We start from the raw sequence: 25,324 nt of genomic DNA on the forward strand, positions 1-25,324 counted from the left end.
AGGCTGGTCTCCGACAATTTAATATGCCTATTTCCAATCTAGCCATCAATAATCTTGGTATAACTAATGTAATTTCTACTACGACATGGCATGAACTTTTAATTGGTCCCTTGGCTTCTACTAAAGTCTTATAGTATTTAAAACATGAACTTTACTAAAATCCAAACTGGTCTTTTAAAAATATTAAGATTCATCTACTTAAAAATTTCAACAGAGCCAGGTGGTAGTGATGCAGGCCTTTAATCCCAGCAGGTGGATCTCTGTGAGTTTAAGACCAGACTGGTCTACAATTCAAGAACACCTAGAGCCACTGAGAAATCCTGTCTTAAAAAAATAAAAAACTTCAATAGAGTCACCATTGCTAAAACTAAACCCAAGCACTCACAGAGGCCCACAAAGATCTGAATAATCTGCCCTTGCTGAGCACTCCAACGTGCACCATAACAACACCATCCCTGACAATAGGCTCACACCACTCCACTTACACTTCTTCATCATACTCTATGTCCCTATGCTCTTTGTATGCTAGAACATTTGTCCTGACACCACATGAGTAGCTGGTTCACAGCCGTTCTCCATCATACTGCTTTACTTACAAGGAACCCAACACATCTAAGCAATCCTGATACTCTGACATTCTGCAACACCTCTAACAGTCTTAGGAAAAATAGAAAACACTCAAAACTTGAATAAATGAATGAGGAAAAACTACAAAGAACTCCTGTTTGAAACCAAGAAAATAAATTAATACTCTCACATTTCATATCTAAGCTATACAATACATCATCTTAGGTTTCCTTTTCAGGCAAACAATAAAAAAATTAAATTTACTTCCTCCTCAAAAAGACCTTTCTCGTTCCTTTAACTTTTGTGTCTATTCATGTGTACCAGAGTGTATGTACAGAGGTTGGACTGAAGGTATCATTTTTACGGTAAGGTTCTCATTTGCTGCAACTTCATCAAGTAAACTAAAACAGGGTTAGTGAGCCTCCAGGACCAGTCTCCATTTCCCACCTCCCCCGTAACATGTGTCATGCCTGGGTCTTCAGTCTTTATGTGGACTCGGGCCCTCACATTTGTGTACATGTTTTTTCAACAAAGCCGTCTCCTCAGGCCTCAACCAAACCAAGCATGTAAAATTATAGCTCACCCTCACATACTCTTATTTCTTTCCTGATAATTATCCAGTTAAGAGTTGTGATTTCTTATAAATTGTGTATATCAAGTTACTTTTTAAATAAGGTGTTCCTTAACAAAATACTTAAAATTACTTACTAATAAAGTCAGTAAAACCATAGTAACTCTTTACTTAACTCTTCCTAAACTCATGCAAAAAACAAGGTTAAAGAACTTTTTTAAATGTACATATCAACATAAACTCATACACATGCATAAAAATTACTATATACTGAACTATAAACTGAAATCGTCCCTAGAATATATCTACAAAGGTCTTTCAAAAGCAACAGAATTGTTATGAATTGTTTAATTATGTTATAAATTTAATTAATAATGAGAGAAGAAATTTTACGAACTTACCTGATAACATACGTTCTAAATGGGATAATATGTTGCATGACAGCAGGGATATGGAGCCATATCCTAATCTATAAGTAAATGTAAACCAAACAATGTATAAGAAAGATGTGAAAAATGTTAGTGCCTTCCACTTAACTTAAAACAAGAGCAATTAATATTTGGCTGCCTCTTAAACCCTACCTTTCATTTATACATTCTGAATAGGATAAGCTAGAAAAAAAGCTATAAATCATCAATTAATCTAATTTATATACAATAATATAAAATTAACGTGAAAATAAATACTAAAACCACGCTTTTCCATCTCTTTGTGCCAGCATATATATATATATATATATATATATATATATATATATATGAACAAACTGTATTCGTGTGAAGTACGAGCTGAAAAGACAGCTCATTGTCTCCTTTCTCTTTCTCAAAAACACAAAATATAATTTTAAAAACCTTAGATTTATTTATTTTATTCTAAGTCTATGATTATTTAGCTTATAAGTATCTCTGTGTTTCATGTGCATCCTAGATCTGGAGTTCGTATGATTGAGTATTGTTTTGTGGATGCTAGGAAGCAACCCCAGGTGCGCTGCATAAACAAGAAGTGTACTTAACCACTAAGGCATCTCCACAAACGAAAAACATTTTTAAAGAAACATTTGTCCCATGGTGGTAGCACACGCCTTTAATCCCATCACTTGGGAGACAGAGGCAGGTTGATCTCAAATTAGTTCATAGCCAGCCTGGTTTATGGAGCAAGTTCGAGGACAGTTAAGACTGTCTCAAAAAAAAAAAAAAAAAACCCACAGAAACATTTGTCTGCTTACAGAGGACAGAACACTGTAAAGATTAAACCAATTTGGGGGCTGGAGAGATGGCTCAGTGGTTAAGAGCATTGCCTGCTCTTCCAAAGGTCCTGAGTTCAATTCCCGGCAACCACATGGTGGCTCACAACCATCTGTAATGGGGTCTGGTGCCCTCTTCTGGCCTGCAGACATACACAGACAGAATATTGTATGCATAATAAATAAATATTTAAAAAAAAAAAGATTAAACCAATTTAAGGAATTTAAGCTGAAGACTCAATGCAACCAAATGAGGTGCATGTTATGTGCAAAGTATAAAAAGTGACTCTAAGTGCAAAGATCAAAACGAGCTCAAATGTTCCAAGAAAAATGGCAGAACAGGCTCTAAAGCTACAGAAAATCCCGTCTCAAAAAACAAAACAGAAAAAGGCCTGTCTCAAAAGACAGATAGACAGGGAGAGAGGAAGAGAGAGAGGGAGGGCTACTCTTCACAGGCATAAAAATCTAGTTCCCCAAAAAATATAACTATTCTTTTATGGGACATGTGGTCTCACACTGTGAGAGAAATAAGTACTCGATAAGGCCAGTCTATCTGTGCTAGATCATATATTAGGATTCAGTTTTCTTTCTCTCTTTTTTTTAAAGATTTATTTATTAATTATATATAGAGAGGGCACCAGATCTTACTACAGATGGCTGTGAGCCACCATGTGGTTGCCGGGAATTGAACTCAGGACCTTTGGAAGAGCAGGCAATGCTCTTAACCTATAAAAGGAAAGGAGTTGATTATCCCTCATTTCACTTTGTGTGAAAATTCACGTAAATTTGCATATTCCCAAAGAGAGGTTATTTTCAAGAAAAGAACTGGACATTAACAGTGTGAGGATAGTGAATCACATAAACCAGGGGAATTCAGAGATTGAAGTCAACGTAGGCTAAATAACAATTTTCAACAAAAGACAAAGCCAACAACAATCCATAGTTCACATAATGACTAACAGAAAAATTACTGTGTTCCAGATGGCATGATACACCTACTAAAACTCTGAAATTTACAATGTCATTAAAATTGACTAAAGACACTGCGCTGGAGGCAGGATTTCACTATCCTTAAACGCAGAGAGGCATGTGTCTCTACAGCACTGGGATTAAAGGCATGCATTTCTATGCCCAGCATCATTTCCTGTTTACTTATAAACTTCAGGAAGGGTGGGATCAAAGCACCAATAGTAGGTTAAAAAAATGTCAAAACTTGGGAGGAGGGGAGGGAAATGGGAAACGGGGAGAAGGTGGAAATTTTAATTAAAAAAGAATAAAAAAAATGTCAAAACTTCTAATATTTATAAGTTGGTTTTTTTGTTTTGTTTTGTTTTCTGAAACAAAGTTTTCTCTTTGAAACACTCCTGACCGTCCTGGAACTCACTTTGTAGACCAGGCTGGCCTTAAACTGAGAACAGAACTACCTGCCTCTGCCTCCTAAGTGCTGGGATATAAGGAATTTATAAGTTTTTAATTTAAATGAGCTGATTTGCATTTGATTTTAGTTTCTCAGAAAGGTTCATGTTGCCCAATCTGAACTCAACTCTGCTTTATAGCCAAGGCTAGACTAGGTTAAGTTTCAAGGGAAGAAGTAGGGCCAGAAGACCAAGCCAAAATGAACAGAATTTCTATAGGCAAAATAAGAATACTCAGTTAAATGCTTCATAGCTAAAATGCATAATAATACAGTAATTAAGTGGTTGCATAGACATCAAGTGCTACCATAGCAACTTTAAATTGAGGGTTTGTTGTTTGCTTTTGGAGTATGTCCGGGAAATTGCTCTGTAGACTTGAACTCATAGAGATTCACCAGCTTCTGAATCCCGAGTGCTGGCATTAAAGGAGTGTGCCACCACTACCAGGCATATTTTCTTTTTCAGTTATTATGTGAGGACAGACACTTGCATGCCACAGCACACGGTTGGAAGTCAAAGGATAACTCAAGAGTGTGTTCTCTTCAACCTTATCAACTAAGGTCTTCAAGCACTTCACACCTCGCCAGGCCAAGACTGCTTTTACTGTTAAACTCCACTCAACGTTAAAGAATCCTCTAAGGAAGACACCATTATCATTCTCACTTTAAGATCAATAGCTAACATTTTAAACTTAAAAAAAAAAAAAAAAAGCAGCTATAAAACTAAAGGGACCAAAGGTTAGCCAAAAGCAGGCCTTGCCTAACACACACAAAGTCTAAATGGCATATAAGACTACATACTATATATACTTCTATTAGGTTAAACTTTCAACATATCAGAAAACATGGAATTATGGATTTAAAATTAATCTTAGAAAAAACTGACACTAAAATAAAGGATGGTGAGCTAAAAGAGTTTAATTTAAGGAACACAAGGTGCCCACCCCACCCCGTCCCAGAGCACGGACACTGCAAAGACTGCACTGGAAGCACGACTGCACAATGCTGACCAAAGGCTTTTCACAAGCTGTCTTTACTTTTTAAACTTATATTCAAATAAAGCTTATACCAAATGTAATTGGTATAAATACTTATACCAAACCTCAGGTTTTAGTTAAATTACATTTAATTTTAGCAATGCTCTTTCTGAAATGTCCTCAGTAAGTTAAAGGTTGAATATACAGGTAATAAAATTACTTCTTTCAGACGATTTTTACTGTGCCTCACAGTTCTAACAGTGTTAAGGGAAAAAGAAACATTACCTTTTTATGTAATGTACAGTGAAGTCAGACACACTTCAGCAGTGAAATAGACAACCATTACTTAAATAACAAAAAACACTAAGAAGCAAAAAGTTTTGCTAGAACAAAAATCCCAGACAAAGAAGGTTAATTTCAACAAAAGCCACCTACCTTTGATTTTACAAAAAAGAGATGAGGGTAATCTCTAACTATTTTAAATTTAAAAATTAATTTTGTTCAGATTTTAATTTTATTGCCCCTTTAAAACAAACATTCAGTTTTTAAATTATGTAAAAGATAATTACATCTGCAAATCACCCAAAACTTGCGATTTCTAGACAAAAAACAAAAACTCGTGACACTGAAATACAGGATGTTGAGCTAAAAGAGTTCAAGATTAATTCCAAATAATACTTACATTAGAAACAACTGTAATAAATGCATGTGCTATAAGAAACGGCAATGTTTCAGGAGTTCCATATTCAAAGCAATCCTTCATGAGAGAAAGGCCATTTTTTCCACAAAATAGACAGACATAACGAAGCAAATGCAAGGGAACTTCTACATCCTATAAAACAAACAAAAGTGTATAAGTTTTAAACATATCAGAAATAATTTTTAATTATAAGAAACATTAAAAAATATAAAAACAAATTCAAAAGAAAACATTTTCCATAAACCTTAAAGAAAATAAAAACACTTACATTCATATCACAGAATGCCCCTAATATGTTACTTTCTTGCGTCGATATATCCTAATTTTAAAAAAAGTAAATATTAGGTCATTATTAAATGATAATCAAATACATTAAATTTTCTCAAAGTGATCTTATGAAATCTCAAGAAGTATTTTATAGCTATCAACGGCAACATCGCCTATGAAGCTACAGTCACCCAGCTCTGAACTATACTTAAAGCCTTCGGAAGGCAACTCTCCTGTAGGACACCACACCATTGTCCTCCTGGTTTTCTTTCACAGTACTTAGCACACATCAGGCAAGTGCTCTACAACTGAGCTACAACACTACACTCTGGTTTTTTCTTTTTTGGTTTGTTTGTTTTTTGGCTTTTGTTTGAGATAGCATTGCTCTGCAGGAGCCCAGAATAATAGCCTTGAATTCATGACTTTTCTGTCTCTGTCATCACAGAGCTGACAGTACAGCTGTGCACAACCACACTGGGTTTATTTTTTCTTTTCAAATAAAAGCGATTTTAATAATATATGTTTTCCTTTCAATCATGGTGCAGTTGGGCTGGGTAAATTGCTGTATAGTGTTAGAATACTTGCTTAACATGTATAAAACCCTGGGGTAGATTTTTTTGGGGGGGCGGGGGGCGTTTTGAGACAGAGTTTCTCGGTAGTTTAGAAGCCTATCCTAGAACAAGCTCTTGTAGACCAGGATGACCTTAAACTCACAGAGATCTGGCTGCCTCTGCCTCATGAGTGCTGGAATTAAAAGGATGCGCCACCACAACCCGACTCCTGGGTTGGATCTTAACAATGGAAGGGGGCGGGGGGGGGGAGACATACCTCAAAAGAGTCAGGCTGAGTCTCATAAAAATATAAATTAGATTATTTTCAAACTACACTCCGTAATTTGCTAGAAAAAGACTCCAGAGTTCCTTAATGTGTAACTCCATATTTCAAATATAAACTGTGCCAGGCAATGATAATACATAATCCCAGCACTCGGGAGGCAGAGGTAGGTGGATCTGAGTTTGAGGCCAGCTGTCTACAGAGCAAGTTCCAGAATAGATAGGGCTACACAGAAAAACCCTGTCTGAAAGAAACCAATAAATAAATGAATTTAAACTGCCTGAAGTACACTTAAACATCGTTGGTAACCATATAAACAAATATGGTCTCTATGGGGCAGGTAAATAGTATCTTCAATATTTAAAATATTAAATATCTGGTTTAGAATTGCAGGTGATCTTTTGAATGCTTCAGTCTAAAGATTATCAAGAGAAATGCTGAAAAAATGTTTGTATAATCATGTTCACAGTAACTGATAACAAATCTAAATAAAACTAATAGCCACTGATCAGGTAAGTAAACAGTAGTACAAACACCCAATCCTAGATCACCCATCAAAAAGAAAATACTCCAAAAATTGAGATGTAGAAGTTTGTCCTACTAAACTGCAGACATATGATATATAGGTTCTACCTTTAAGAAGCCAGGCAGTAGTGGTGCACGCATTTAATCCCAGCAGGTGAGTTCAAGGCCAGTCTGGTCTGGTAAGTTAGAGGACAGCTAGGACTGTCTTACAGAGAAAAACAAAAACAAAAACAAAACAAAACAAAAAGAACAAACAAACCAAACAACAAAAGGGGGCTGGAGAGATGGCTCAGAGGTTGAGAGCATTGCCTGCTCTTCCAAAGGTCCTGAGTTCAATTCCCAGCAACCACATGGTGGCTCACAACCATCTGTAATGGGGTCTGGTGCCCTCTTCTGGCCTGCAGGCGTACACACAGACAGAAAATTGTATACATAATAAATATTTAAAACAACAACAACAACAACAAAAAGATCCTATTAAAACGTAGGCAGTGTTGGAGTCAAAGGCAGGAGAATCTCTGAGGTCAAGGCCACCCTTGCCTACAGAGCAATTTCTAGGGCAGTCAGAGGTGTATAGAGAAACACTATCTTAAAACCCCCCTTCCAAAAAATAGGTCCGTTGAAAACAAAATGGATAGGAAAAAATTAAGATTTGTATGTTCGGAAAAAAAGGTAACACTATTAAGAGAAGAACTTATGGTAAAGATCTAATTATAAAAATTATTTGAAGACACAATCATTCTATTGGATAGCACAGACTGGCCTGGAATTTACAATCCTCATGGTGTTTGCTTTCTAATGCTAAGACCATTTCACAACTTAGATGTGAAATGGTCTAAGATTTGAAACAGGGTCTCATATAGCCTAGGTTGACTTTGAATTCACAAAGCAGCTAGGGATGACCTTGAACTCCTACTACCATCTGCCAAGAGCTGACATAATAGGTGTGCACAAATACATAGATTTTTAAAGTCAAGAAAAATATTAACTAATTCCAAAACCACAGAGAAACCCTGTCTGGAAAAACCAAAAAAAAAAAAAAAAAAATTAACTAATTAGTAATTAGGTTAAAAGGCTGTGTTTTGTCACTGAGGAAGCATTGAAAGAAAGATGAGATCCAAGGCTTTTACAGTTTTTATTTTGTATACTGTTTTCAATTTGTCACACTAAATACATTCAACTGAAAGTGATACCAAGAAAATTCATGTATTCATTCTTTACAATTACCTGTTTCACATAAAGCAGAATTGTTCAAGTAAGTCTGAAAATGACTGCCAAATCACAGCACTCTCGTAACCCTGCACATGAACTAAAATTATGAAATAATTTTCTTGTTTGTGTGAGACTGTCTGAAGTTATAGTACTAGCTGTCCTGGGACTCATTATGAAGGCCAGGCAAGCCTCTGCCTTTCAAGTGCTGGGATAAAAAGTATGGCCCACAACACTGAGCCCCAAGGATCAGGCGGAATGAAGAGAGGGCTCAGCTCTTGAGAGTACTTGCTGTTGCTGGGAAGTAGTGGAGCAAACTTTTAATCCCAACACCTCAGAAGCAGAGGCCAGCCTGCTCTACAGAACCAGTTAAAGAAAGGACAAGACTACTCAAAAAAAGGGGGGGGGGGGCTGGAGAGATGGCTCAGCGGTTAAGAGCATTGCCTGCTCTTCCAAAGGTCCTGAGTTCAATTCCCAGCAACCACATGGTGGCTCACAACCATCTGTAATGGGGTCTGGTGCCCTCTTCTGACCTGCAGGCACACATGTAGACAGAATATTGTATACATAATAAATAAATATTTTTTTAAAAAAATACAGCAGAAATCTACATTAACCCCACATCAGACAGAGGTCTGATCTCCAAAATATACAAAGAACTCAAGAAATTGGACACCAAAAGATCACATAATCCAATAAAAAAAAATGGAGTCCAGACATAAACAGAGAACTCTCAACAGAGGAATCTAAAACGGCTTAAAGACACGTAAGGAAATGTTCAACATCCTTAGCCATCAGAGAAAAGCAAATCAAAACAACTCTGAGATTCCATCTTATACCTATAAGAATGGCCGAGATCAAAAACACTGGTGACAGCTTATGCTGGAGAGGATGTGGGGGAAAGGGAACACTCCTGCATTGCTGCTGGGAATGCAAGCAGTACAACCCCTTCAGATGCCATTGTGGTGATTTCTCAGAAAATTAGAAAACAACCTTCCTCAAGACCCAGTAATACCACTTTTGGGTATATATCCAAAGGATGCTCAATCGTGCCACAAGGACATGTGCTCAACTATGTACATAGCAGTTTTTGTTTGTCATAGCCAGAACCTGGAAACAACCTAAATGCCCTTCGACCAAAGAATGGATAAGAACAATGTGGTAATCTCTGTGAGTTCGAGACCAGCCTGGTCTACAAGAGCTAGTTCCAGGACAGGCTCCAAAACCACAGAGAAACCCTGTCTCGAAAAACAAAAACAAAAACAAAAAAAAAAGAACAATGTGGTACATTTACATGATGGAGTACTACACAGCAGGAAAAAATAACGACAGCTTGAATTTTGCAGGAAAATGGATGGAGTTAGAAAACATCATTTTGAGTGAGATAACCCAGATACAGAAAGACAAATATCACATGCACTCACTCATAGGTGGTTTTCAAACATAAAGCAGAGGAAGCCAGCCTACAAATCACAATCCCAGAGAACTTAGACAACAATGTGGACACTAAGAGAGACTTACATAGATCTAATCTACATGGGAAGTAGAAAATAAAAAAAGACAAGATCTCCTGAGTAAATTGGGAGCATGGGGACCTTGGGGGAGGGCTGAAAGGGGGAAGGAGAGGCAGGGAGGGGAGCAGAGAAAAATGTAGAGCTCAATAAATATCAATAAAAAAAAGTAAAAAGAAGGAAGGAAGGAAGGAAGGAAGGAAGGAAGGAAGGAAGGAAGGAAGGAAGGAAGGAAGGAAGGAAGGAAGGAATCTTACAAAATCTTTTAATGTCTATAAGCCAAGTAAATCTGTCCTCTACCTAATAAGGGCACTGACTAGGTCTCTAGTCATTGCTATTAAAATAGTAACATGAGTCTTTAACCTTTTCTTTATAAAAGACTTTATCAACTTACATCTCTTAAAAATAAAAATTCAAGTAAAAGGCTTAATCAGGAAAGGGTGGCACAAGAATAAAAGGTAAGATGGCCTATGATTCAAAGAAAAGAAAGCTGGGCCTGGTGGTACACACCTGCAAACCCAGCACTTCACAGGTGAAGGTGTCAAGACTGAGTTGAAAGCTAATGTATGCTACAGGGTAAAGCCTTGTCTCAGTAAACAACAAAAGGATAAACTAGAAATTAAGTGTTACTGCACTGCACATTAAACACTGGCCTAAAACAAACTAAATAAATACATACAGTCTAACTCTAGGATATATATATAGACTATGTGAAGCTTGCAATCTAGGGCCAGGCATGGTGGCATACACCTTTAATCCTAGCCTTTAGAGGCAGGGGCCAGCCAAGTCGATAAGTGAGTTCCAGGATAGTCTGAGCTATTATACAGAAAAACCCTGTCCCAACTCCACGAAATTCCACAAAACCCCACAAAAAAGGCTGTGATCTAGGACCTTCAGAAAATTACAATTAACAGTTAATTCAGTAAGAAAACTCTTCTTATGGTTTTTCAGAAAAAAAATTTATAAAAAATTTTAAAGTTTTTAAATCAAAATTTTAATAAAATTTCAATAAAATAATTTTACCTCAAGCATTTCATGATACCGTTAATTTCAACCGTGTAACCACACAAAATTGTCTTGAAAAAAATAAGGTTTTTTACTCCAAAAAAAAAAAAATATAGCACTTGGGAGGCAGAGGCAGGTGGATCTCTGTGAGTTCGAGACCAGCCTGGTCTACAAGAGCTAGTTCCAGGACAGGCTCCAAAACCACAGAGAAACCCTGTCTCGAAAAACCAAAAAAAAAAAAAAAAAAAGAATCCAAAAAGAAAACAAAGATAACTGATGATTAAATTCATTTTAAGAACAAAGCCTGGAGAGGTGGCTCTGCGGTTAAGAGCACTGGCTGCTCTTCCAGAGGTCTGAGTTCAATTCCTAGCAACCATATGGTGGCTCACAACCATCAGTAATGAGATCTGGGGTTCCATCTTCTGGCCTGTAGGCAGAACACTGTATATGTAATAAATCTTGGGAAGAAAAAAATAAAGGACAAACTAACAGATGCAGACTCGTTGTACTCTTACAAAGAATGTTTTTTCTGGTTTTGTATGTTTTGAGCCAAGGTCAAGTTTGACTCAGAAGGTCAAACTGTTCTAGAATTTACTATGGTTGGCCCAAATTGGCCTCCAACTATGATGATTCTCCTACCTCAGTCTCTCCAGAGAACTGGTATTAAAGGCATGAGCTACCACGTCCAGTTTCATTAAGTAATTTTTAACTAACAGGGTGATGAGGAAGAAGTAAGTGGATCTGTAACTTCCAGGCCAGTCTTATCTACAATGCAAGCTCCAGGCAAGCTAATTGAGGTTCTGCCCACCAAAAATATAATTAATGGAATAAAATTAATTTCCGAATAAAGTTCACATGGTTCCTAATGAAAATATTTCTAGTATCTTTCAATAACAATTTGAAGCATGAAAACATAATTTACACTGCATTCTAATGAATGTTTAGGAAAAAATCAGCCAGGTGATGGTGGCGCACGCCTTTAATCCCAGCACTTGGGAGGCAGAGGCAGGCGGATCTCTGTGAGTTCGAGACCAGCCTGGTCTACAAGAACTAGTTCCAGGACAGGCTCCAAAACCACAGAGAAACCCTGTCTCGAAAAACCAAAAAAATAAAAGGAAAAAATCAGATTAATTTTATACATGTATACAGGTATTTTGCCTACATATAAATCTGTGAGCCGTGTACAAACAATACCTCTGTAGGAGAGAATAGAGTATAGATCCCCTAGAAGGATCTCCTGGAACAAACAGTTGTGAGCTTCCACATGGGTGCTAGGAATCCAACCTGAATCCTCTGGAAGAGCAGCCAGTGCTCTTAACTACTGAGTCATCTCTCTAGTCCCTGAAAAATCACACTTTTAGTAATTTGTTTTTAAAACCAAACAAACAAAATAACAAACAAAAAAACCTTGAAACTTTTTGGTATCTTTAATGTATCTCATATTCTTTACTAAGTTTCTACACAGAAACAACACACTAAATTTTAGAAGAAAGCACAATCTATCTCAAAATGTTCTTATGAATATTTCTAATAGGGATAATAATAATTTCATGGGCTTTCTTTACTCAACACAAGGTAGAAATATTCCAATGAAGGACTATTATTTTTCAGATGAAGAAAAGTTGGTAGTATGAAGGTTACAAAAGATATAAACTGAAAAACGACAGACATGAAAAAAACAATAAAGCCATCTGATTATGGTGACACACGCCTTTAATCCAGCATTTGGCAGGGAGAAGCAGGTTGATCTCTGAGGAATGGCCAGCTTGGTCTACAGAGGGAGCTCCAGGACAGCCAGCCACAGCTCTCTTTGACTTTCAACACCAGCTTGGTCTACATACCACATTCCAGAACCGCCAGGGCTACAAAGTAAAACCCTTTCGATGGATGGATGGATGGATGGATGGATGGATGGATGGATGGATGGATGGATGGATGGATGGATGGATGGATGTGGTAGATTAATATCTCAACATTTGGGGAAGCAAACTGTCCAAGATATGAATGAGGACTAGAGACACTGCTTAGTTGACAGCGTTAATTTGCCCAGTAAGCACAAAGTCCTATGTCTGATCCCCAGAATCGCATAAGCAGATATGGTAATTTATACTTGTAATTCCAGAACCCAGGATGTAGAGAAGGAAGTTCAGGGTCTTAGGCCAACCTTAGCAAAGTTAATAATCATCACTGTCATAATAATAATAACAACACTACCATTCCTCCCCACCTAGAGACTTTCAAAACCCCTTTGAATGCTGAATGCCCTTATAAATTATATCAATCACCAAAATGTAAAAAAATTTATTCTATGCTATTTCAGAGGAAATCTTACAGCTTCTACCTTTGTCTCTCTCAAACACTCCTAAATCAAAAATGTAAGGAAGCTAGTCCACCTGAGTAGAAGCTATAGCCATGAAAGAAAACAGAAGAACCTAAAAAGAGCAGCCAAACTGATCAGACACGAATCTTATATTACTAAGTTTCTGAAAATGCTTATAAAAATAATAAATGCATCCGGGCGGTGGTGGCGCACGCCTTTAATCCCAGCACTCGGGAGGCAGAGGCAGGCGGATCTCTGTGAGTTCGAGACCAGCCTGGTCTACAGAGCTAGTTCCAGGACAGGCTCCAAAGCCACAGAGAAACCCTGTCTCGAAAAAACCAAAAAAAAAAAAATAAAAAAAAAATAATAATAATAATAAATGCAAGCAGGGCGGTGGTGGCGCACGCCTTTAATCCCAGCACTCGGGAGGCAGAGGCAGGCGGATCTCTGTGAGTTCGAGGCCAGCCTGGTCTACAAGAGCTAGTTCCAGGACAGGAACCAAAAGCTACGGAGAAACCCTGTCTCGAAAAAAAAAAAAAAATAACAAATGCAGAATTAAGCAGTTGGGCTTACAAAAAAATACATTTTAAAATGTATATAATTTGCTAAGCCCTGTTTGATGATTTAAAATTCTAGAGTCTGACATCTGTTTATAAAAATGAAATTAAAAACTCTATGTGGTTCTCTTACTACAACTATTTTTTTTTTAAATCTTATGTATAAGTGTATGCTTAAGTGTATGTTTTCCCATCACATGTATGTAGGAACCTAAAAAGGTCAGTCAGGTCAGATCCCCTGGAATTAGGGCTGTCGACACCTATGGACCAATGAATGGCCGCTGGAAACAGAACCTGGGTCCACTGCGACTATAAATTTTATTTACTTTGGAGTTGGGCCCTGAACTTGAGACCTCATGCAAATGATAGGCAAGCACTCTATCACTAAGTATACGCCCAGCCATTATTTTTTAAAGTCATAATGAATAGACTATAAAAATGTTTAAATCACTTAAAATTTAAGTTCTATGAGTTCAATTACAAATAATATGTAAATTTCAACACAAACTGTTATAAAAAGGTCTAGAGAAAACAATTTTGACAACACCGGTAATTTTTAGAAAAATTTCCATCAATCTGGGACATGATTGTGCACACCTGTATGTAATTCAAATATTCAATTTGAGGAAAGTGAATTCTATCTCCAAGCCAGCCCAAGGATACACAGAAAGCTCAAAGCCTATAGACTATAAGACTATACAGTGAAAGGGAATGCAACAGAGTAACTTAGAAAGGTTACCATCAAAAATAACTAGCTTCAGTCATTCACAGATAAGGAGTGGACTTGATCATAAGAAAAGAGTCACAGTACCTATTTTTACATACCTCTATAGTAGGATGAGTATTATGCTTGTAAGCAGTATATAAGGGAAACTGGATTTGAAAAATTTTTGCTACACACAGTAATAGTTTTTCCTTCTCCTCTGTACTCCATAAACTAAAAGGATCAGAACTCTTTGAAGATTCTTCCTCAGTCAGATTACAAATTCTTGTAGAGTTTGATTTTTTTTCTATTGATTTTTGTCTTTCTGCATTTCCTTCATCACATTCTCTATCTATATTTAGTGGTTCTTCCGCTTGATTACTCTCGTCTTGCCACGTGGAATCTATGTTAATGGTAGCACAATGTTTACAAAGCTGGTCCCGGAGCACTTGAACTTGGGCAATCACTAGGTTAATAAGTGCACACACTACTTGGTTAAAAATCTCCAAATGCTTATATTCCTTGAAGCAACACAGACATTGCCTACAAAAGAAAATAAAATGCAATAAATAAATGTTTCCTAGAGAAAAAACAATTATACATTTTAATAAGTCACAGACAAAACAAAAACTGAAATACTTTTTAAAGCATCAATTTTCACCTTCTGCTAGGTAACACTGACTTTTTATAACAGAATCACAGGCCAGTCAGGAGGTGATGGTGCATGCCTTTAATCCCAGCACATAAAAGGCAGAGGCAGGCAGATCTCTGCGTTTGAGGCCAGCCTGGTCTACAGAGCAAGTTCCAGGACAGGCTTTAAAACTGCTAGGCGTCATGACATGGCTCCATAACTAGTGAGAAACCCTGTCTTCAAAAACAAAAACAAACAAACAACAACAACAAAAAAAGAATCACAGGCCAGGCATGGTGAGCTATACACCTTAATCCTAGCATTTGGGAAGCAGATAAGCAGGTGGATCTCTGTGAGTTCAAGGACTGCCCAGGGTTATAGAGAACCTATCTCAGAAAACCGAAAAATAAAAAAAAATAAAAAAAAAAAACAAATAAATAAAATACCAACCAACAAAAAATAAGAATAAAAATTTTTTATTAATAAGCCGGGTGGTGATGGTAAAGGCCTTTAATCCCAGCACTTGGGAGGCAGAGGCAGGCAGATCTCCGAGAGTTCGAGGTCAGCCTGGTCTACAAGACCTAGCTCCAGGACAGCTAAGACTGTTAACACAGAGAAACCCCTGTCTCAAAAAATACAAAAACAAGCCGGGCGATGGTGGCGCACGCCTTTAATCCCAGCACTCGGGAGGCAGAGGCAGGCGGATCTCTGTGAGTTCGAGACCAGCCTGGTCTACAGAGCTAGTTCCAGGACAGGCTCCAAAACCACAGAGAAACCCTGTCTCGAAAAAACCAAAAAAAAAAAAAAAAAAAAAAAAAAAAAAAAAAAAAAAAACAGGAAGTGTCAAGTAAAAACATACTAATCTAGTTCTCTTAAATTCAATTAAGGGTTGGAGAGATGGCTTAATGGTTAAGAGCACTGCCTGCTCTTTCAAAGGTCCTGAGTTCAATTCCCAGCAACCACATGGTGGCTCACAACCATCTGTAATGAGATCTGGTGCCCTGTTCTGACATGAAGGCATACATGCAGGCGGAATACTGAGAATACTGTATACATAATAAATAAATCTTAAAAAAATTCAATTAATAGCACAATGCCTACCATACTTCGGGTAATTAAAAAATCTTGCTACTAAGTAACTAAACAATATGAACAAGTACCACCTAGTTCAAATTATATTAGCATAACCCAAAAACTGATGACAGTTAATCAGCTATTACTCATGATTTGTCTTCGAATATTAGCAAAATGTGTCCAACATAGTCCAAATAAATCACCAGCACCCTGTATGACCACATAGAAAAATAATTTCATTTTTATAGTTATGATAAACTTGACCACAAAACCACTGACATACTTTCATGAGAAGCAAACCCTAACTTTTTTCCTCAAGTGTCGAAGAGACTCTCTGATGAATAGACTGGTGGAAATTAGAGGATGGGACATCTAAAAATAGGTCACAAAGACATTACAACCATGATATAGTTAATAGCACTGAAGCTGCCTATTGAAAAAGTATAAAAGAAACACTTAAGACCTCCCCCAAACACTTAATGTTGATCCTCTAGCCCCATGTAAGCCTCCAAGATGATAATAATACCTTAACTAAATCCTTACGATAAATCCAATGACAAATCCAACACAGAATTAACCAACTATACCATTCCAAAATCCCTATCCGACTGTCATCCTGTCTCTAATTAATTAAATACTATTTTTGGAAGAATTTGTTACAATGGTGGAATAAAAGGGCTTTTACTTCAAAGGTCTCTGCCGCTATAAAATTCTATATTACCAGCATTTTTTTGTTGTTGTTGTTTTTCGAGACAGGGTTTCTCTGTGGTTTTGGAGCCTGTCCTGGAACTAGCTCTTGTAGACCAGGCTGGTCTCGAACTCACAGAGATCCACCTGCCTCTGCCTCCCAAGTGCTAAGATTAAAGGCGTGCGCCACCACCGCCAGGCTTACCAGTATTTTTAAGGTTTTTTTTTTTTTTTTTTAAGACAAGGTCTCACTATGTGACTCTGGATTGCCTAGAACTCACTATGTAGACCAGGCTGGCCTCAAACTCAGAGACTCGCCTGCCTCTGACACCCAAATGCTAGAATTAAAGGTATATGTATGTATGTCACAACACTCAGTGTGTGTGTGTTTATATGTGCATGTGCCTCGAAGGCCAAAGGAGGGCAGACCCCCTGGATCTGCAGTTACGTGCAGTTGTGAACCACCAGAAAAGGAACTGAAGATGGCTCCTCTAGAAAAGCAACGAGTCCTCTTAATCATTGAGCCATCTCTCCAGCACCACGAGTCCAAATTATAATTTGTATAAGGAAAAAAAAAAACCAAATATAATGAAGAGGCAGGTAGATCTCTGAGTTGAACTCAGAGTGATTCCAAAGTGAGCTAGGACTACAAAGAGATGCTCTCCCCTAATCTTAAAACAAACATAAAAAATTTACTCTGGGTGGCGGTGACAGCCACCTCTAACCCCAGCAACCGGGAGGCAAAGGCAGAATCTCTGAGTTAAGGCTAGCCTGGACTACCACACAAATTCTAGGATAGAGCTACACACACACAAAAAGCTGAAATACACACACACGAAACAAATTAGTCATAATGTTTTGTTTTATTTTGTTTTTCTGAAAACAGTCTGCATACCTCTTATTTCCTATCTCTCTTTTTTTTTCCTCTCCAATACTTGGGATCAAATCCAGGACTTCATACAGACTGGGAAAGTCCTCTAATTGCTGAGCCACATCCCTGCCATTTTTTACATTGACAGGATCCAGGCTGATCAGAATCCTCTTGCCTTAAGGACTCCAAAATTTGAGGATTACAGGCATGCACCACCACTCCAAATTCAGCTTCTTCCTATAATACTAATGGAAAATTATCTTTAAAGTGAGAAGCTGTACACCTGGGCATTTTTCTTAGTAAAGCCAGAATCTGAGTTCCTAAAGATCCTGACTCAGAATAGGAAAGAAATATTTACTTTCAAAATTAGTTGTCAGAAAATAGGAATTGGGGTTGGAGAGATGGCTTAGCGATTAAAAACACTGGTTGCTTTTCCAGAAAACATGGAGTCAGTGTCCAGTGTCCACATGGTGGGTCACAACTGTCTATAACTTCAGTTCACAGGATCCAATGTCCTCTTCTGGCCTCTGCAGACACTGTACGTAGGAGATTCATGTGGGCAAAGGACAATAAGCATAAAATTTTAAAAAAGGAAATGATAATTAAGGTAAGTAGCAGTGCATGCCTTTAATCCTACAAACATGAAGGCAGAAGCAGCAGGATCTACGAATTCCAGACCAACAAGAGGTCCACCGTGAGACCCTATCTCAAAAACAAGAAGAAAAACAGCGGAAAGACTTGGGACTTAAGAGACTAAGGCAAGGATGAAGCAGGACAGAAAAAGAGGATTCAATAAAAGGTTATCAAGTAACTTCCCTGCTCGATAGTTAAATTATCACAGATAAAGACTAAAAAAGCCTAGTTTGAGGTCAGTGTGCTCTACAAAAAGGGAGTGAAACCCTGTCCAAAACAAGAAAAGCCTGCTCACCAGTTTATTTAATATAGTATAAATCATCATTTTTTTCCTTTTTTTTTTTTATTATGTATACAATATTCTGTCTGTGTGTATGCCTGCAGGCCAGAAGAGGGCACCAGACCCCGTTACAGATGGTTGTGAGCCACCATGTGGTTGCTGGGAATTGAACTCAGAACCTTTGGAAGAGCAGGCAATGCTCTTAACCTCTGAGCCATCTCTCCATCCTGATTCTTTTTTTTTTTTAACTATCTTTTCTCATTTTACATACCAATTCCAGTTCCCACCCCTTCCTTTTTTGATAGTTTTTGTTTTATATTTTATTTTGTTACATTTTATTATCTCTTAGAAGCCTGTTCTTTTCTGACTAGAGAAGGAGAGTAGATTTGATTGGAATGGGAAATATAGAGTAACTGGAAAGAATAGAAGGAGAACCATAATCATATTATTTAAGGAATATATTTTCAATGATCTCCTTTGTTTTTTCTTGAGACAGGGTTTCGGTGTAGTTTTAGAGCCTGTCCTGGAACTAGCTCTTGTAGCCCAGGATGGCCTCAAACTCAAGGGATCCGCCTGCCTCTGCCGTCATTTTAAGGTAGCCCACCCACAGAGAATATCCAACTTACTTTGCTGTGCCTTTGTCTTAACCATAAAAGGACAGCCAACAATAAATCTTTGTAAGAGCAAAGAAAAGGACCAAAACAAACAAGAAATTAAAAACTATCACCAAAGATAACAAAAACAAATAGTAAATAGATTCAGCCTTGGTGGTACACACCTTTAATCCCTGAATTCAAGGCCAGCCTGGTTTATATAGCAGTTCCAGGATTCTAGGGCAGCCAGGGCTACAGTTAAAACTCTCTCAAAAAAGAAAAAAAGGGGGGGGGGGAGAATGTGAAATCCACAAAGAATCAATAAAAACTTAAAATAATAATTTTTTTGCCAGGCGGTGGTAGTGCACACCTTTAATCCCAGCACTCGGGAGGCAGAGGCAGGCGGATCTCTGTGGGTTCGAGGCCAGCCTGGGCTACAAGAAGTAGTTCCAGAACAGGCTCTAAAACTACAGTGGAACCCTGTCTCAAAAAACCAAATAATAGGGAGTTGGGGGAGGGAAATGGGAAACGGGGAGCAGTTGGAAATTTTAAGTAAAAAAGAATAAAAAAAAAAAGGAAAAAAAAAAAACAAATAATAGGGGGCTGGAGAGATGGCTCAGCGGTTAAGAGCATTGCGTGCTCTTCTAAAGGACCCGAGTTTGATTCCCAGCAACCACATGGTGGCTCACAACCATCTGTAATGAGGTCTGGTGTCCTCTTCTAGCCTGCAGGCATATATGTAAACAGAATATTGTATCCATAATAAATAAATATTTAAAAAAACAAATAATAATAATAACAACAACAACAATAATAATAAAAATTTTTAAAAGACTCAGAAGTTAATACAACACAGAATGTTCTAGTTTCCTCTCTATTATTTTGATAAAGAATGTCCAAAAGCAAATCAGGGAAGGACAGTGTTCATTTCATCTTACAACTCTGGGTTACAATTCCTCACTGAGGAAAGACAAGACATATAGTCATTCTGGAAGTAGGAACTGGAAGCAGAAATCAGGAAAACGGCTCCTTATTAGCATATTCCCCATGGCTTGCTCAGTTTGCTTTGTGGTAAAACCCAAGACCACCCACCACCGTGGGACACGCCCTCCAACATCACTCATTAAGAAAATAGCCACAGGGTGTTGGAGAGATGGCTCAGAGGTAAAGAGCACTGGCTGCTCTTCCAGAGGTCCTGAGTTCAATTCCCAGCAACCACATGGTGGCTCACAACCATCTGTACTGAGATCTGGCGCCCTCCTCTGGCGTGCGGGCATACATCGAGGCAGAGGCAGAATGTTGTATACATAATAAATCTTTGAAAAAAAAAAAGAAAATAGCACAGTCCTGGCATTTCTGCTATGCAGGTGTCTCCACTGCAGCTAAAGTTATACCTTCACTAATGACATCTCCTGTGTTCTCTTCAAGGATTCCAACTTTGTACCATAGTGCCAATCCTCAACTTCTCTCCATGACCCTTTCAATCCTGGGGTCTCCACCACAGCTGATGCTATACTATAACCAAAGAACTTTCTTTCCTGACCTCTCACAATACCAAGCTCCCTATGACCCCTTAAAAGGAAGTTTTCAGGGATCAGCACTCAAGAGACAGAGGCAGGCAGAGCTCTGAGTTCCCAGCCCAGCCTAGTCTAGCCTACATTGTGAGTTCTAGGACAGCCAGGGCTACGTAATGAGACCCTGTCTCAAAACAAAACCAAACAAAGCAACTTTCACACAGTCAAAATCAGCACCATGTAGAAGACTCTTAACATTACCAAGTTCAACTGCCAATTTGAGAAACAGCCTTGGCTCCTCTGGACCACAACTTCTGTGTGCTGGCCCCGAGGAAACACTCCACAGAAGATTTCAACTCTATGATACTGGTCTTTTCTTAATCACGGATGCTTTCTAAGCCATACCAAACAACCATCAATTGTCCCAGCAAAGCAAAGGTTTCATTTCAGTGTATTTTCCTCCTGTTCAGAGCTGATTCTTTAGCTGCAGCTGACCAGAAACCACAATTACTAATTCAAATAAATCACGGCAAATACCCTGACCGAGTTTTTGGTTCTCTATATGAAATTCCACAAGGCAAGCCTCTATAATCTGCACTGCTCTCTCAACACTCTTGTCCAAGTCTCCATAGAACAGGCCATTAAGTTTTAAGTGATGGCGTTTCCAGCCCAAAGTTCCCAACACTTCCACAATCTTCCCAAACTACATGCAATATCTGTCACCACAATAGCTATAATAGGTGTCTGGTACCAATTTTTTTTTACCAGTTTGCTATCTGTTACTGTGGCCAAAAGATTTAGCCGGGCAGTGGTGGCACACGCCTTTAATCCCAGCACTCAGGAGGCAGAGGCAGGCGGATCTCTGTGAGTTCGAGGCCAGCCTGGTCTACAAAGGGAGTTCCAGGACAGGCTCCAAAGCTACAGAGAAACCCTGTCTCGAAAAACCAAAGAAAAAAAAGATTTTATTTGGCTTATACTTCTTGATCCACAGTACATCACTGAGGAAAGCCAAGAAACTTGAAGACAGGAGCTAAAAAGATTACCGTAGAACACTGGTGCTTACTAGCTTGCTCCTCAGGGCTTGCTCCTCCTTCAGGATCCCTGCTTCAGGATCCATTACCACCATAGGCTAGGCCATCCCACATCAATCACCATTCAAGAATTGCTCTATAATCTAATGGGAACAATTTCTGAGCTGAGGTTAACTCTTCCTAGATGACCATATATTGTTTAAAGGTGTTAAAAATTAAATGGAAGAGGGTAAAAGGTGAGGGAGAGAAAAGGAAGGGAGCAGAGAAAAATTATATATATAAATACATATATATATATACTGCATTTTTAGCAAGCACTACATTAATGTTGCAGTAGATGATTCACTTATATTTATTTTAGTGAGAGTACATATTATACTTATTTGCAATAACACTTTGAGAAACTCTAAATGGGTTTAGAAATTAAAAAGTAAATAGGGCTTAGTTTAAAAATTAAATAAAAAAACACTAACCAACACAATCACAAGAAAGCAAAAATTTTAACTGTACTTTATAATACTTAGAACCTAACAGATATTAGGTCACTGAAAGACGAGTGGATATTATAAAAACCAAACTAGGGATTACAAAAACTAGGTCCTTTAAAGTTCAGCAAGGAGCTGAATATTAAATCATTTGCCTTTGTATGTATGAGGCCCCGGGTTCAACACTAATCACCATTCAAAATAAAAAGCTCTTTAATTGTACATAGATTTGGTTTTTCCAAGTGTAGCCCTGGCTGTCCTGGAACTCACTCAGTACATCAAGATGACCTTGAACTCACAGAGGTCCAACAGCCTCCAGACTGCTAGCTAGGATTAAAGGCGTGTGCCATCACTGCCCTGCTTGTTGAATGCCTTTTAAATAAATATATCATTTATCATTTTTAATACATAATGGAAGGTCTAACATTTCCCTAGAAAGAAAGACAAAGACTGATACTGGGGAGAAAAAGAAAAGCATGCAACTAATCAAAAACTAGTAATAGGTTTAAAGGGCAGATGAAAGTGAGGAAATAAAAATTCTCAGGGTCTTTAGTATTTTTATTTCAACTTACTGAAAATTTTAAATTCATATAAAGAGAACTAATTAAAGATAAAAAGCATCAAGATCGCCGGGTGGTCTTTGATTTTGAAAAAAGCATCAAGATCAAAATTTAAGTGAAACTCAACAGAAATATTTAAATGTACAGAATGCACAAAAATGAAATTACTAATCAGAAGAGGGGATATATCTGCAGCATAAACACTAGTTCTAATAGCATAATCAGTTTAGGATTTTTCATACATGGCCATATGCTAATTCAATCAACAACAACTTTTAGGATTCTTAAGTAAAGCTTAGATATCACTTACTGAGATTTAATTAGAGTAATTTTGCTAGAAGTAATGGTTCTGGTATCTGGTCTCCCTCTCACATAGATATGCATATATAAAAAGTTCTAAGATTCATATGAAAGAAGATAAGTGATATTTGTCTATCTGAGTCTGGGTCACCTCATTTAATGTAATATTTCCTAGTTTAATACATTTTCCTTCAAATGGCATAATTCTGTTTTTTCACTTTTTTTTTTTTTTTTAAGATTTTAGAGACAGAGCCGGGCGGTGGTGGCGCACGCCTTTAATCCCAGCACTCGGGAGGCAGAGGCAGGCGGATCTCTGTGAGTTCGAGACCAGCCTGGTCTACAGAGCTAGTTCCAGGACAGGCTCCAAAACCACAGAGAAACCCTGTCTCGAAAAAACCAAAAAAAAAAAAAAAAAAAAAAAAAAAAAAAGATTTTAGAGACAGGATTTCTCTGTGTAGTCCTAACTGTACTGGAACTCTCTGTAAACCAAGCTGGCCTCAACTCAAAAATATACTTGCCTCTGCCTCCCGAGTGCTGGAATTAAAGACATTTGTGCCACCACCAAAACCCAGATAATTCTATTTTTCTTTACAGATGAACACAATTCCATCATGTATATATACATTTTCATTATTCATTCTTCTATTGATGGGCATCTAAGTTTATTATATTTACCAACTATTATGAAAACAGTAACATTAAACATAGACAAGCAAGTATCTATAATAGGATGTAGTCTTTCAGGTAGATGTCCAGGAGCCATACAAATGGATCATATAAAAGTTCTATTTAGCCAGGTCTGGTGGAGCAAGTCTTTAATCCCAGCACTCTGGAGGCAGAGGTAGAAGGATCTCTGAGTTCAAGCCCAGCCTGGTCTACAGAGTGAGTTTGAGGACAGTCATGCCCTGGCTACAGGCAGAAACCCTGTCTCAAAAAAAGCAAGTTCTATTTGTAGTTTACTGAGAAACTACCCACAATGATTTCATCAAGGCCGCCACCAAGGCTTCAGACCCTCTCCAGCTTTTGTTGTCAGTTCTTCTATGATAACCACTTTACGAATAGGAAGACATACCCAAACACACACCACTTATAATTTTTAAGTATAAGAGGAAAATTCCTAAAGCTTTCAATCAGGGTATTAAATAGTAACAAGGGAAAACTTAAGGGATAAAAACTGCTAAAACTGCCAGGCGGTGGTGGCACATGCCTTTAATCCCAACACTCGGGAGGCAGAGGCAGGTGGATCTCTGTGAGTTCAAGACTAGCCTGGTCTACAAGAGCTAGTTTCAAGTCAGGCTCCAAAGCTATCGAGGAACCCTGTCTCGAAAAAAAATCAAAAAGAAAAAGAAAAACAAAACATGCTAAAACTGCCTGGCAGTGGTGTCTCACGCCTTTAATCCCAACACTCGCTAGGCAGAGGCAAGTGGATGTCTGTGAGTTTCAGGTCAGCCAGGTCTACAGAAGCAGTTAGTTCCAGGACAGGCTCTAAAACTGCTGGTCATCATGACATACACCTATAGTTCTACACTCAGAAGACTGAGGTAGGAGAAGCCCAAGTTTTAGCCCAACTCTGGGACAACCAGAGCTACAAAGACAGTGTTTCAGAAAAACAACACTGGATCCCTGGAATACAATGAAGCACTACCTCCACAATTTTGAGAGAAAGTAACTTTCCACCCAAAATCCTGTATCCAACAAAAGCATATATAACAAAAGCACACATATAGGCTAGACACTTTAGATATGCCAAGTCTAAAACCATGTTTTCCATATAACATTCTGGCACATCTTTGAACAGCATTTTTAGTTTTACAAGTATGCTAAGAATCGATAGCAACTATATTGAAAGTACGTGAGAAAGTGAAATCCTGTATCATAAAAAGGTTACAGTTAGCCGGGCGGTGGTGGCACACGCCTTTAATCCCAGCATTCGGGAGGCAGAGGCAGGTGGATCTCTGTGAGTTCGAGTGTCTCGAAAAAAAGAAAAAAAAAAGGTTACACTTATACCTAAAATTGATAGCTGAAGCAAAAGTTACAAGATAATACAATTTCAAAAGGCAGAATATTAAACCTTTACTTGCAAATAGAAAAGGATTGAGAAGGAAACTAAAAATACTATATACTTTCTCTTTCAGTTGCATTTTAGACTTGAGCCTAGAATCTGCTCCATTGACCAAGCTGGCTTCAAACTCAGAGACCCACCTATCTGTGTTGATATACATGTGCCACCATGCCTGCATCACTGACTTATAAAACTTGCAT

General features: G+C 38.0%; 1 protein-coding gene across 3 annotated transcripts in view; it reads right to left on the bottom strand.

Moving 5' to 3' along the window:
* Window positions 1-25,324, bottom strand: part of Usp34 (ubiquitin specific peptidase 34) — a 193,680-nt gene that overhangs the window by 144,820 nt on the left and 23,536 nt on the right. For all 3 annotated transcript variants that reach the window (XM_057771237.1, XM_057771236.1, XM_057771235.1), the window contains exons 3-6: window positions 14,526-14,946; window positions 5,741-5,791; window positions 5,455-5,604; window positions 1,540-1,607 (exon numbers count right to left, since the gene is read on the bottom strand). In XM_057771237.1, coding sequence (XP_057627220.1) covers window positions 1,540-1,607; window positions 5,455-5,604; window positions 5,741-5,791; window positions 14,526-14,946 — 690 coding nt within the window. The remainder of the gene's footprint in view (window positions 1-1,539; window positions 1,608-5,454; window positions 5,605-5,740; window positions 5,792-14,525; window positions 14,947-25,324) is intronic.

Source organism: Chionomys nivalis, chromosome 6 (genome assembly GCF_950005125.1).
Source record: "Chionomys nivalis chromosome 6, mChiNiv1.1, whole genome shotgun sequence".
NCBI lineage: Eukaryota > Metazoa > Chordata > Mammalia > Rodentia > Cricetidae > Chionomys > Chionomys nivalis.